The sequence below is a fragment of the Pantherophis guttatus genome, chromosome 16 (assembly GCF_059756535.1).
Source record: "Pantherophis guttatus breed Tessera chromosome 16, ASM5975653v1, whole genome shotgun sequence".
Classification (NCBI taxonomy): domain Eukaryota; kingdom Metazoa; phylum Chordata; class Lepidosauria; order Squamata; family Colubridae; genus Pantherophis; species Pantherophis guttatus.
This window is the reverse complement of record NC_142078.1, coordinates 1,615,564-1,630,565: the sequence shown is the minus strand read 5'-3', so window position 1 is coordinate 1,630,565 and position 15,002 is coordinate 1,615,564. Positions and strand designations below refer to the sequence as shown.

Below are 15,002 nucleotides of genomic sequence, written 5' to 3'. Positions count from 1 at the left end.
CAGTGTACATAAAAGCTATAAGTGGTAAATCACGATCATAGTCATCATAAAAATGCATTCGTCATAAATCATAAGATACAACACTTAGAATGAACATAAATCGCACTAGGAAACCAAATAAAACAGGATAGCTCCCACTTCCCGTCACTGGCAGCGTCTCTCGGGGACCGTCGCTCATTGGGGTTGCTCTCTCTGTCGCTCCGCTTCCAGTTAGCCTGCGGCAGCCCCAGCACCTGTGGGGGGCAGCTCTTCTGTCCCCTCACCCCGTGCACCGTCCTCTTCCCCCCTTCTCTGTTAGAGCCTGGTCAACTGGTGCGACTCGTCTCCCTGTAAGAATGGAGGGAAGTGCTGGCAGATCAGTAATCACTACCGCTGCGAGTGCCCGAGCGGCTGGACTGGCCTGTACTGCGACGTACCCAACGTCTCTTGCGAGGTGGCTGCGCGACGCCAAGGTGGGTCCTTCTCCTTCCTGCTCGGGTTCCTGACCTCCGCGCTGGAGGATGGGGGAACTTCCATCCAGCAGGCACCTCCTTCCGGGATCCTCTGTCCAGAACTCTGGACAACTCGCCTTGGGGGCTGCCTGATGGGAACCGTCTTGTCTGAGGGTTGGTGGTGAGGGGCTGAAGAGGGTGGGGTTCCCTGGGCCCGAGACCACAAAAGTGCAAGGAACAAGAAAGACTTTGTCCGAGCTTGGGCCCGGGCACTGTGGCCAGATTGTTTTGCTCCGATTACCCCTTCCTACCTGCCCTGTCCCGGCCTGCCACATGTGTCTGATGGCCTCCCTCTTGCAGGACTGGACGTGTCCCGCCTGTGCAGAAACTCCGGCCTCTGCGTCGACAGGGGCAACACCCACTTCTGCCATTGCCAGCCTGGCTACACGGGCAGCTACTGTGAAGAGCAAGTGGACGAGTGTTCCCCGAACCCTTGCCAGAACGGGGCGACCTGCACGGACTATCTGGGCGGCTATTCCTGCGAGGTAGGCTTCCCGCTCAGGAAGGATGCGGGATAGTGGATTTCCGGGGCTGCCGGGCATTGGGGGCCGTTTTCAGGAAGGCAGGCCCTTCCTCCGTTTCCCAGGTAATGTTCGGAGGCAGATGCCCCAGCCCTGCCTGTGGCAGGAGAACCCGGCTTTGCTGCTCGCTCAGAGGTGTCTTGCTTCTTCCTTTTTTTTAATTATTATTTTTTATTATGCAATTTTCTTTGTTATATATAAAATTTCCATATCCACAATATGGATACAATCTCTTTTAAATACAAGTAATAAATGCAAGTAGAAAAATAGGGACCGCCTTTGGTGAGAAGGGAACAGCATTCCGTGCGCCTTTGGCGTTGAGTCATGCCAGCCACATGGCCACAGAGACGTCTTCGGACAGCGCTGGCTCTTTGGCTTTGAAACGGAGATGAGCACCGCCCCCTAGAGTCGGGAACGACTAGCACATATGTGCGAGGAGAACCTTTACCTTTAAATAAATCTTATACATACAATAACCATAACTATTATTCTCAAAGTCTATTCACCATGATCTTCACATCCTTATTGAACATTTTCCCATTATTTAATTAAACACTCTGTTCAGTTTTGTCTATAGTTAGTTAATAATATCAAACATTATAAACATCATATAAACGTCAAATTTGTAGCCATTGTCCTCTATTAATCATGTTTACTTATCCTCATTATTCAATATTCATTATTTAATTATACATTTACTTCATCTTTATTTACATATCCTCCTCATTCTAAATTTCTAACTTCTGCTTCTATTTTCTATCCGTTGATAGAATAATTCCCAAGTTAAAAAGTATTCTGTTTCCTCCTTATCCTTAATTTTCAGTGTTAATTATCCATTTCAGCACATTCTAATATTTTCTTGATTACATTTTCCTTTTGTGAGGGTATATTTTCATTTTTCCAATTTTGTGCATATACAGTTCTCGCTGATGTTAAATATGTATTTCTTTTATTATATTTCTCCAGTAAGAGAGAAAATGTGTCTGCTTCTTCCTTTGCAGTGCGTGGCTGGCTACCACGGCAGGAACTGCTCGGAGGAGATCAAGGAATGTCTTTCCCATCCCTGCCAAAATGGCGGCACTTGCATTGATCTGCTCAACACCTACAAATGCTCTTGTCCCCGTGGAACTCAAGGTAGGAGGCTCCAGGGAGAGGGGATGGGCCACCACACAGAGATCTAGAGCAGGGGTCGGCAACCTGAAACACTCACAGAGCCCTTTGGACCCATTTCTCACAGAAAAGAAAACACCGGGAGCCACAAAACCCTTCCTGTGCCTGACTATTTCCTGAGCGGCCACAAAACTAGCATATGTAGTTGAATTAAACGTTCTGTTTTCTTCTGAAAGTTTTCTTTTCTTGGATTTATCCATGGCTGGCCTACCGGGGGTTGAAAAGCTCAATAAATCACATGCCGGCAGGTGTCGCACATTGGTGGTTGTGACACATATTTTGAGCGACGGAGCCACAGCAGAGGGCTGAAAGAGCCACATGCGGCTCCAGAGCCACGGGTTGCTGACTCCTGCTCAGGAGCCTCAAGAGCTGAGCAAGGACTCCTTGCTCAGCTACAGATAGGTTCCTGCAGGAATCAGTCAAAACAGTCAAGCTTCTTGGCCACTTTTGGTTTGTCTTCACCATCTTTGACTTTTTTTGACTCTGCCCCTGTGGAAAGCAGCTCGGTTTGGATCCTGTCTCTGGTTCGGCTTTTTGCAGATTGGGAAGGGAGGGGAGGGCTAAGAGGGAGGGGAGGGGGCTGCATCTTGGAGTTTTGGTCTGTGTCCCTGATTTGGGAGAGGTGAAGTCTGTCTCCCTCTGGTGGTGAGAGTTGGTCAAGCACCTTTTCAAAATTGGATAACTTATTTGTTGTCCAAGATACGGCATGAGGGGGTTGGACTAGGAGATCTTCAAGGTCCCTTCCACCCCCATGATCCTGTAAATTAATTTGGTTTCCTCCATTGGGGTTCCAATTGTCACTGCGTTTTTGTATTTACCGGCTGAGCTCATTATTTCTGGACTGTCAGACTTTCCGTAGCTTGCCAATTTTGTTATCAGTAAGCTAACTACGTATATCCACATTCTTTTCTTTCTACTTCACACTTTTCTTTGTTCTCTTGCCAAGAGAAGTCTGGCTGCAGAGAGGTAGCCGGAAGGAACTTTACCAAAATGTAACAGTTTAATTATTTAGATTAGTAAGATGTTTTATTTTCTTCTTTACAATAAATATGAGTTTAATTAGAAGATGTATTCCGGTTTTATTTTTCAAGAGTATACACAAGGAAAGTGCCACGATCCAAGCAATTACCCCAGGAAGGTGACGGGGCTAATTGCCTTGACACCAATAATCCACAAAGGCTGTGGAGGAAACAAATTTGATGAGATTGTAGCCCAGAGTAGGACGGAATAATATAAGAGAGCAGCTGATTTTAGTTTAATATACAAAGATAAGCTGGGTTGGACCGAACTGGTAGTTGGATGGGAGACTACCCGGAGATCCCGGGATTGTAGGCATTATAAAAGCATCCTGGAAGAAGGCAATGGCAATCCGCTTCTCTATTGCCACTGAAAAAGACATGGAAAAATCATTAGGCCAGCTTGCGCTCAAGCATGGATAATCAGTGTCTCTAGAGATTCTCAGTCCTCCAGGTCCTGGTTGTCCCAAAGGTGCTTTTTCAAGAGGCAACTGGACTTTCAGTTTTTTCCTTGAAGGCGTTTCGCTTCTCATCCAAGAAGCTTTTTCAGCTCTGACAGGATAGTGAGGAATGGAAGGATTTATACTCCTTGCGGACAGCTGGTCCTCTGCATCCTTTTAGAAGCTTCTTGGATGAGAAGCGAAACGTCTTCAAAGAAAAACCAGAAAGCCCAGTTATTATTTATTTATTTATTTATTTATTTATTTATTTATTTATTTATTTATTGGTTCGATTTATATGCCGCCCTTTTCCAGAGACTCGGGGTGGCTTATAATGCGTTAAGCAATAGCCTTCATACTTTTGTATAGACCTGCTTAGTAGGGCTTTCGGGCACCCCCCAAGCGGTGTTCTTTTTTATACAAAGTCAGCTTATTGCCCCCACAATCCTCATTTTACCTACCTCGGAAGGATGGAAGGCTGAGTCAACCTTGAGCCTGGTGAGATTTGAACTGGCAGTAATTGCAGGCAGCTGGTGTTACTTAACAGTGCTTTAGTCTGCTGCGCCACCAAGGCTCCTTTTAGAAGCTTCTTGGATGAGAAGCAAAATGTCTTCAAAGGAAAACCAGAAAGTCCATTTGCCAGTTGAAAACAAATCACCTTTGGGATGTGAATAATCGACCAGTGTTGTTTTTTTTTTTTTAATTTATTTTTATATGCCGCCCTTCTCTGGAGACTCAGGGCGGCTTACAATGCGTTAAGCAATAGCCTTCATACTTTTGTATATTTTATACAAAGTCAGCTTATTGCCCCCACAAACCGGGTCATTTTACCCACCTGAGAAAGGATGGAAGGCTGAGTCAACCTTGAGCCTGGTGAGAATTGAACTCGCAGTAATTGCAGGCAGCTGGATGTTAAATGCTGCCTTAGTAGGAGGCATTAGCCTCCTACGCCACTTAGGCTCAGTTTCCCAACTTCACCAGCTTAAAGACTTCAGCTCCCAGAATTCTGCTGGCAGGAGAATTCTGGAAGTTGAAGCCCACCTACCCTGAAGTTGCTGAGGTGGAGAAACGCTGCATCCCTCTGCTCTCCCAAAGTAGGGAGGCCGAGAGTTGGTTTTACAGGGTGACTGGTAAGCCTTGGAAATGAAGCAATGTATAAATGACTGGGAAGGATCCTGTGAACTGACTGGCTCCCCTCCCCCGCCCAGGCGTACACTGCGAGATCAACATCGACGACTGCAGCCCTGCCACCGACCCCCAGACCCAGACCCCCAAGTGCTTCAACCGAGGGAAGTGCGTGGACAAGGTGGGGGGCTACAGCTGCATCTGCCTGCCAGGCTTCGTTGGGGAGCGCTGCGAGGGGGACGTCAACGAGTGCCTCTCCAATCCCTGTGACCAGCGGGGCACCCAGAACTGCGTGCAGAGAGTCAACGATTACAAGTGTGAATGCCGCCCAGGATACACGGGTGAGCGCCAAGAGGGGGATCCCGGAGGCCTGGAGGTGGGGTTGGACCAAAAAAATTGGGGTCTAGACAGGAGGGCAGTATCCTCCCCTCCCACACTGTCTGCCTTCCTGCCTGCCTTCCTTCCTCCCATTCTCATTCTCATTTCCTTCCCTTCCCTCCTTCCTGCCATTCTCATTTATTTCCTTCCTTCCTTCCTTCCTTCCTTCCATTCTCATTTATTTATTCATTTCCTTCCTTCCTTCTCATTCCCATCTCCTGCTTCCTTCCTTCCTCTCATTCTCATTTCCTTCCCTCCTTCCTGCCATTGTCATTTATTTCCTTCCTTCCTTCTTTCCTTCCTTCCTTCCTTCCTTCCATTCTCATTTATTTATTCATTTCCTTCCTTCCTTCTCATTCCCATCTCCTGCTTCCTTCCTTCCTTCCTCTCATTCTCATTTCCTTCCCTCCTTCCTGCCATTGTAATTTATTTCCTTCCTTCCTTCCTTCCTTCCTTCCTTCCTTCCTTCCTTCCTTCCTTCCTTCCATTCTCATTTATTTATTTATTTATTTCCTTCCTTCTTTCTCATTCCCATCTCCTGCTTCCTTCCTTCCTTCCTTCCTTCCTTCCTTCCTTCCTTCCTTCCTTCCTTCCTTCCTTCCTTCCATTCTCATTTATTTATTTATTTATTTCCTTCCTTCTTTCTCATTCCCATCTCCTGCTTCCTTCCTTCCTTCCTTCCTTCCTTCCTCTCATTCTCATTTCCTTCCCTCCTTCCTTCCATTCTCATTTCTTTCCTTCCTTCCTTCCTTCCTTCCTTCCTTCCTTCCTTCCTTCCTTCCTTCCTTCCTCCCTCCCTCCCTCCCTCCCTCCCTCCCTTCCTTCCTTCCCCTCCCTGAAGGCAACTCTCACCAATTCTTCGTTGGGGAGGAACCAGCAGAACAAAGGGAAACAAAAAAAAGTTTCCGACTTTTTGTCACAACTCCAACAAAGCAGTGGCCCATTTCCACGAAGGTTTCCGAGGCCCAAGGGAGGAAGGCCCTCTCTTCATCCAGAACAGCCCAGGAGAGAGCTTAGACCCCGAATTCAGTCTGAACCCCCCCCCTTTTTTTTTGCTCCCCTTCCAGGACGGCGCTGTGAAGCAGTGTTCAATGGCTGCCAGAACAGACCCTGCCGGAATGGGGGAACCTGCGCCGTGGCCAGCAACACAAAACACGGCTACATCTGCAAGTGTCCTCCGGTACGTGGCCGGCGTTTGTTTGGTCAGAGGCAGAAGTGGGGGAGGGGGGCTCAAGCAGGGTGCTGCAGCCTCCTCTTCTTCACACCTGGATTGTGATGGGCTGGTGTTTTGAAGGGCTGGGCCCCACCTGGAGTCCTGGGTCCAGTTCTGGTTTTTCAAAGGGTGCAGAGAAGGGGAAGGAGGGCTCGGGGGCCAGAGGGCTCGGGGGGGGGGAGGGCTGAGGAGAGAAATGGAAGAGTCTGGAACTATTGTGCCACTAGAAGAGGACGAGGGACAGGAAAAGGCGGACAATCTTCTTTTGTGAGGAATGTGGAACCCCACAATTTTAGGGAGTTCCAGGGCTGGCGTGCCCCCCCCTTGACCAGATGTGACCACGCAGGGACTGGATGGACCCTGACATGGAGTGCTAACCTCCCCAGTCTGGGCAGTCCTTCCTTCACTTCTTCGCAGTCTTGGCGTCCTCCTAGATTCACGGCTGCCCTTGGTGGACCATCTGACGGCCGTGACAAGGGGGGCTTTTGCACAGGTTCGCCTGGTGCGCCAGTTGTGCCCTTCCCTAGACAGGGATGCCCTCCGTACAGTCACTCATGCTCTCGTTATCTCACGTTTGGATTACTGCAATGCCCTCTACATGGGGCTGCCCTTGGGGTGCACTCGGAGGCTCCAGCTGGTCCAGAATGCGGCCGCGCAGCTTGTTACGGGAGCTTCCCGCTATTACCGTGTTACACCACTCCTGTGCGAGTTGCACTGGTTACCGTTGGTCCTTCGGATCCGCTTCAAGGTGCTGGTACTTACCTATAAAGCCCTTCATGGCATGGGCCTGGGGTACTTGCAGGATCACCTCCTACCGGCCTCCCACCGCCCAGTGCGCTCACATAGGACTGCCCTCCTCCGGGTGCCTTCGGCCAGACAATGTTGGTTTTTTTAAAAAAAAATTTAATTTTTTAATTTGATTTATATGCCGCCCTTCTCCGGAGACTCAGGGCTGCTTACAATGCGTTAAGCAATAGCCTTCATACTTTTGTATATTTTATACAAAGTCAGCTTATTGCCCCCACAAACTGGGTCCTCATTTAACCTACCTTAGAAAGGATGGAAGGCTGAGTCAACCTTGAGCCTGGTGAGATTCGAACTTGCAGTAATTGCAGGCAGCTGAATGTTAATAACAGGCTATTAGTCTGCTGCGCCACCAGGCTCTTGGTTGATGGCGCCCAGGATGAGGGTGTTCTCTGTGGGTGCACTGACCCTCTGGAATGGGTTACCCACTTAGCTCCGGACAGCCCCCGACCTCCGCTCTTTCCCCGGTGACCTGAAGACATGGCTTTTCCACCAAATTGTCTGATCTGATGGGAGTCTTAGTTTTAACTTCTTGGGGATTTTAATTGGATTATTTTAGTATTAATTTTATTGTTCCGTTGTTTTATCTTTGTGAGCTGCCCCGAGTTCTTCGGGGGAAGGGCGGCATATAAGTATGAATAAACATAAACAAACTTCTGAGTGACGTCTTCTTCCCCTCTCAGGGCTTGGATGGCATCACGTGTGAAAATGACCTGCACAGCTGCAAGATGCTGAGGTGCCTGAATGGCGGCACCTGCGTTCCCACTTCCAGGCAGTCCAGGTGCATGTGCGCGCCGGGTTTCACCGGTCCCGAGTGCCAGTTCCCCTCACACAGCCCGTGCCACTCCGGCCCCTGCTACAACGAGGGCACTTGCCAGTTCACCACAGAGCCGCCCCACTACCGCTGCCTCTGTCCCGTCAACTTCAATGGCCTCAACTGCCACATCCTGGACTTTGAATTCCCCGGAGGGCCTGGCCAGGACATCACCCCTCCCCCGGTGGAGGAGAAGTGCGAAATCCCCGGCTGCCCCAGCCTCGCCGGCAACAAGATCTGCGACGCCAAGTGCAACAACCACGCCTGCGGCTGGGACGGCGGGGACTGTTCGCTCAACTTCAATGACCCCTGGAAGAATTGCACCCAGGCCCTGCAGTGCTGGAACTACTTCAACGACGGCAAATGCGACATCCAGTGCAATAACAGCGGCTGCCTCTATGACGGCTTTGATTGCCAGAAGGTCGAGCTGCAGTGCAAGTAAGTCACCGGGCCCGGCTGGGCAGGGCGTGGCATCCCTCTCCTCTGCTCTGCTGGGCTTAGCCAGTTAGCTGGGCTTAGAATTTAGAATAACAGAGTCGGAAGGGACCTTGGAGGTCTTCTAGTCCAACCCCCTGCTTAGGCAGGAAACTCTACACCACTTCAGACAAAGGGTTATTGTTAAGGATATTGTTGTGTCACCACCAGAGTCATGGAGCTCGTAAAGCAGAGTACCATCAGAAGTTTTTACGCACGGAAACGGTTTTGAGAGTAATTGTGAATAACATGCAGACAAACTGGTTTTATAGTATTTTGCTTTAAGGGTAAAGCGAAATCATAGTCCTTTAACAATCCAAGTCTTAGCCATATAAAGTGCAATACAAGATCAATCCAGGGATGTAAAATCTTCTTACCAGTTTGTAGAAAAATACAAGGAACATTCAGGAACAATATAAAAACAGTTCAATAAATATCAGGAAATAGTAATAAATAAACCATGATCAAACAATGACCATTTAGAGAGATCAAAAATAGTTACAGCATAGCAGCAGGTAAAAATATGGTGTAGTGTTCACACTAACCACAATTAAGCTCTCCTTAAACACATTGGCTACAGAGCTCATCCAATCAGGATGCAGAATGACTCAGCAATGTCCTTAAAGCAACATAATACATTTACATAATACAAACATACAATGTTGGCTTACATATTTCCTGCCCAACTAGTTAGGCAATAACCATTTCCAGCATCTTCTTAAAAAGCTCCAGTGTTGGAGCATTCGCAACTTCTGGAGGCAAGTTATGTGTTTTCTGTAACTTTCCTTTGTTTAACGTTTTTTATTGAGTTATGAAGTATTATAAAATACAAAATACAAAAGTAAATAGAAGAGCAGTGAGGGGTAGAGGGGGAAGAGGGAAGAAAGGTGAGGAAAAATAGGGAAAAATTAAAAATAAAAAGAAGCATTGACTTCCGACTCTTTCTGTTACAATAAAATAAGGCATTAACATCAAATCACAACTCCTTGCTTTTCCATAATAGTATAAATAAGCCATTTCTGTAAAGGTCTATCCGTCTAACTGGTGAAGCCCAAAGTTAGAGTTTCATTCTTTTCCACATCAAGCATGAAGTTCAGAAACGGTTTCCATGTGGAAACAAAAGTACTTACGTTCTTTCCTTTAACCAAAGTAGTCAGTTCTGCCATTTCCGCCATCAGCTTCTGCAACCATTCTTCTGTGGTAGGAATCACCCTTCCATTTTTGTGCACGCAATAGTGCTGCTAAGATCAACGTAGATAATAACGAAGTTCCAATTTTTTTCTCCAGTTCTTTTTCGATTAGGCCCAAAAGGAAAAGTTCTGGTTTCATTTTTATCTCCCATTTTCAAAATTTTCTGCATTAAAATATGAATCGTACTCCAAAATGAAACAGGGTGGCCTACTTGGGAGGGACAGCAGTTGGCCTAGGGGTGTCTAGATGACACGTGGCCTTGAAAGGGTCCGGTGGGCCTCACCCGTTTCTTCCTCCATCTTGGCAGCCCTCTCTACGATCAGTACTGCAAGGACCACTTTTCCGACGGCAACTGTGACACGGGCTGCAACAGCGCCGAGTGCGAATGGGACGGCCTCGACTGTGCCAACCACGTTCCCGAGAGGCTTGCCGACGGGACCCTGGTAGTGGTGGTGCTGATCAGCCCTGATCTCCTGAGGAACAACTCTCTTAACTTCCTGCGGGAGCTCAGCCGGGTCCTGCACACCAACGTGGTTTTCAAGAAGGACGCCAAGGGCGAGTCCATGATCTTCCCTTATTTTGGGAATCCGGAAGAACTGAAAAAGCACCGCATCAAGAGGTCGGTGGGCGGCTGGCCGGACGTGTCTGAAGTGATGCTCAGCGTGCAGGAAGCTGTCCGCTCGGGGCTCAGCCAGAGGCCAAAGAGAGAGCTGGACCAGGTGGAAATCTACGGGTAAGCAGGAGTGCACCGAGGTGACTACGGGGTGTGTATGTGTGGGTGTGTAGTCATTCAGACCCAAGTTGAGGGACTTTGCGTTGTGTGGCCCTGCCCATTTGGAAGAACAAACCTAGCTGGCCCTGATCAGTTGGGGCGAATAGAAATTGGGACCAGCGAGAAGATCTCTACAGAATTCTCTGTATGGAGAATATCCAAGGAGAATTCTGTAGAGATTCTCAGTCATCCAGGTGCTTTTTTCAAGAGGCAACTGGACTTTTTTGTTTTTTGTTTCTTTTGAAGAAGTTTCACTTCTCATCCAAGAAGCTTCTTCAGATCTGACTGGATGATGGTGGGGAATGGAAGGAGTTGTATTCCTTGCAGCTGGTCGTCTGCATCCTTTTAGATGGTCATTGAAGCACTTGGAGGTTTATCTACATGGCTACATGAATCTCTACAGACGTTCAGCTATACAATTTGGGATGAACTCCTTTTGAAAGATGCGGGAGAAGGAATGGATTTCCAGAGGGAAAAATGGCAGACCACATAAACCAGGAGCACCACTCAGGTGACCCTGAGGACACAGATATAAGCCTCCAAGTCCTTCAAGGACCCTCTAAAAGGATGCAAATGACCAGCTGTCTGCAAGGAGTATAAATCCTTCCATTCCCCACCATCATACAGTCAGAGCTGAAGAAGCTTCTTGGATGAGAAGCGAAACGTCTTCAAAAGAAAAAAGAAGGAAGTCCAGTTGCCTCCTGAAAAAAAAACATTTGGGACATCCAAGGAGAATAACCCAAAGGCCTCACCCAGCACAACACAGGGGATCCTCGACTTACAGCCAGAATTAAGCCCCAAATTTCTCTTGCTAAGCGAGACGGATGTTGAGTTTTACCCCATTTTATGACCTTTCTTGCCGCAGTTGTTAAATGAGTCACAGCAGCTGTTAAATTAGTAAGATGGTTGTTAAATGAATCTGGCTTCCCCGTTGACTTTACTTGTCAGAAAATGGCAAAAAGGGGATTATGTGACCCCGGGACGCTGCGACCATCATAAATATGAACCATGCTGGCTACCAAGTGCCTGCATTTTAATCATGTAACTTTGAATGGTCGCTAAATGAACTGTTGTAAGTCTGGCAGAACTGGGTCAGGCTCAGTTGGATTCGTATCAAGCAACCCTGGCACCAAGTCCTTGCGCTGAAGGGCGGAGTGGGTGTCCTTCCCATTGGAATCATCATCTTCCTTTAACGATCCCATAATCCCTTGCGGGGTGGAGTCTGGGCAACTGAATAGAGCTAGCAGAGGGTATTAATGGCCGGATGCCTTTCCTGTTGCCAGTGCAGAGTTTTGTTCAGAGAGATTGTGCCCAGAGAGAGAAATATCTGCCTCTACCGAGGATTGAACTCACAGCCTCCTGATTGTGAGGCGAGAGCTCCACCTCCAGGCCACCGCACCACTCCTCCTTCCAACTGGAATGGTCCTGCTTATGTCTATACGTTCTCCCTTCCCCAAACCTGCAGGTCCATCGTTCACCTGGAAATCGACAACCGCCAATGCATCCAAGCCTCCTCTCAGTGCTTTCAAAGTGCCAACGACGTAGCGGCATTCCTGGGCGCCTTGGCCTCAAGCGGCAACTTGGACATTCCCTACAAGATCGAAGCCGTGAAAAGTAAGCTGTTCTGACCCAGCTCCCCTGTCAAGTATTTGCAAGCCATTGGCACATGTGTCATATAGACACCAGTGGAGGCAGAGAGTGTCTCCACCTCTGTGTGGAAAGGAGGGGCTTACCCTGAGTATAAAACCCCCTCCAACCTTTTCCACCTTGTGCTCTCTCCATCTCTCTCACTTTTTGTGTTTGTTCCTCATGAGACTTGTGTTCTGTCCCCGTACCACACACGCACCCCCACAGACGGCCCGGAGTTAATAAGCCACACGACAAAACTCTTTGAAGATAAAGCTGGCAGCAACCCAGTGGCTAGCTGCCAATTCAGACTTTACTCACACAAAACAAAGATTAGACTGCAAGCATTCTGATAAAGCAGGCAAAGTTTCAGCAATACAAGGATTCATCCAAATGCAGTCCGATAAAGCAGGCAAAGTCCAGTAACGCAGAGATCATGGAGTATTTCCAGTTTTTGCTCGTCACAAACTGAACCGGCAACCACACCCACATTTATACCCTGTGGGGTGTGGTCCAGTGACTCAGCTAATCTCTGGCACGCCTTCCCCTCTGCTGCGCACGCTTCTCCCTGCGCCGCTGCCGAGGGTCCAGCCAGCACTTATCTTCCTCATCACTGTCCACCTGTGGCTGCGGGGACGTGCTTGGCTCTGAGCCTATCGTTTATTTATTTATTTATTTAATTAAATTTCTATACCGCCCTTCTCCAATAGGACTCAGGGCGGTGCACAGCCTAAGTAAAAACAGAGCATACAAAATTTAAAAACAGTATTAAAATAATTAAATATTTTGGCCGTAATTAAAACAACCCAATTTAAAATCAATTTAAAATTTAGCTCAAGCCAGCCCAGTTTGGCCTTCGGTGTCCTCTGGAAGCATTGCCAGAGAGGAGGATCCTGGAGAAGGAGGCCTTGCCAACTCCTCTCCCTCACTCTCAGAGTCTGCATCTGTCGATAGCCCAGGCTCAGGCAACGGAGCCACAACAACTTGATCTCTGTTGTACATAGTTAATATGATTTATCATATGAATAAATATGTTTAAGACATTTATTTATGCATCTGCCTCTGAACTCTTCTATGCTCCTGGGTGTTTTCTACGATCCCAATTCCACATCCCCAAGCACGACAAACCCTCTGAAATTAACTCAACAGATTCCTTTATTAGGAGCCCCGGCAGCCCCGGCAAAAAGTTTCTCTCTCAACGCAGGCTAACAAATCCAGCCGGCCAGAAGATGAATAGTTGTCTGCCACATCTATACATCTCTGCCCCCTGCCTTTTATCCCCAGAGCTAGCAGCGGTGGCTCTTCCTTCCCAAGGATCGGCCCATAGATTTCCACTGCTCTCCTCTCCTCTGCCTTCTAGTCTCTTCTTAAAAACCTCCAGTGATGGAGCACCCACGATTTCTGGTGGCAAGTTTTTCCACTGGTTAATTGTCCTCCCTGTCGGGAAGTTTCTCCTTAATTCCAGGTTGCTTCTCTCCTTGATTAGTTTCCATCCATTGTTTCTTGTCCTGCCTTCTGGTGCTCTGGAGAATAATCTGACCCCCACCTCTTTGTGGCAGCCCCTCAAATACTGGAATATTGCTATCATGTCATCCCTAATTCTCTTCTCTAGACTAGCGAGACCCAAATCCTGCAGCCGTTTTTCATATGTTTTAATCTCCAGGCCTTTGATCATCTCAGTTGCTCTTCTCTGCACTTTTTCCAAAGTCTCAACATCTGTTTTGTAGTTGCAAAATTGGTTGCAGGATTCCAGGTGTGGTTTACCTTCGTATTGTTGTCTATTAAAATATCCATCTGGCATCGAAGCAGTGTAATTTGGGGTTTCTCACCAGTTTCCCAATAACAAAACTTGTTTGGTTTCTAATCTTACAGAATGTGAGCAGGCCCGTGATCCTCAGCGTTGGCATCGACATGCGGACTTCAACTCCCAGAATTCCCTAGCCTCCCATGCTGGCTGGGAAATTCTGGGAGTTGAAATCCACAGTTCTTCGAATTACCAAGGTTGAGAAATAGAGGATTAAGTTAATAATGGATTTTATAGTTTGGGGCTAATTCCGCCAGATGCAGCTCAATATGCTTCTTGAGTCAAAGGCCCCAAATACACATATGTGCCCCGCATGCATAATGTACAACATACAAAGCCAATTGTAAACCCTGGCCCCAAAGCTGTAAAACACCGGCGATCAAAAATTGCAGTGAAGAGTTCCCTTTACGCCATGAATTGAATGCCTTTTTTTAAAAACCAGTCCCCTTCCCTTGCTGTTTGTGGGAGAGGGGGGGAAAGAAAAATCAAGTTTTGTCTCCCCTCCGGAATTTATTTCAAAATAAGTATTGCTAGGAAAGGAGGAGGGAGGGAGGGGAAGCTGCCCCAGACCTTGTAATCGATCCGTGACATGTGAAGAGCTGAAGTGTGCGCCTCCCAAATCCTCCCAAATCCTTTGGACTTAACCGCTCAATGTGGATCCAATGATTTGAAATGGGCTAATCCTTTTGCTCCTAAAGGAAGGAAAGCTTTTTTTCTCTCCCAGCGAAGCAACAGAGAGTTTGCAATGCTGATGAATCACATCGAAAGTGCCCTCCTCCTCCTCCTCCTCCTCTTCCTCCTCCTTTGGAGCTGGATAGGGAGGGGGGGACGAGTGGTGGGGCTGCTTGGACCTCAGTTCGCCTGTCTTCTTCCGGCTGGGCTGCACCTTCCCTCGGTCTCACCGTGGTCCTCTTGGCTTTTTGCATCCCAGGTGAAACGGCCGATTCCCCCCGGAGCAGCCAGTGGTATCCTATGTATGTGGTGGTACCTTCTCTCTTTCTGCTCTTCTGCATTGGCATCGGAGTTTTGGCAACTCGCAAGCGGCGACGGGAACATGGGCAGCTCTGGTTCCCCGAAGGCTTCAAAGTGACCGAGTCCAGTAAGAAGAAGCGCCGGGAACCGCTGGGAGAGGATTCCGTGGGGCTGAAGTAAGTAATCCCACC

The 15,002-nt window shown here is 48.0% G+C and overlaps 1 protein-coding gene across 1 annotated transcript in view; it reads left to right on the top strand.

Annotated features, from left to right (window-relative positions):
• Nucleotides 1–15,002, top strand: part of NOTCH1 (notch receptor 1) — a 105,570-nt gene that overhangs the window by 79,179 nt on the left and 11,389 nt on the right. Inside the window, exons 20-28 of the mRNA XM_034427164.3 lie at nt 299–452; nt 792–976; nt 2,014–2,146; nt 4,847–5,104; nt 6,209–6,321; nt 7,842–8,410; nt 9,945–10,370; nt 11,875–12,023; nt 14,771–14,987. Of these exons, the coding sequence (XP_034283055.2) occupies nt 299–452; nt 792–976; nt 2,014–2,146; nt 4,847–5,104; nt 6,209–6,321; nt 7,842–8,410; nt 9,945–10,370; nt 11,875–12,023; nt 14,771–14,987 (2,204 nt within the window). The remainder of the gene's footprint in view (nt 1–298; nt 453–791; nt 977–2,013; nt 2,147–4,846; nt 5,105–6,208; nt 6,322–7,841; nt 8,411–9,944; nt 10,371–11,874; nt 12,024–14,770; nt 14,988–15,002) is intronic.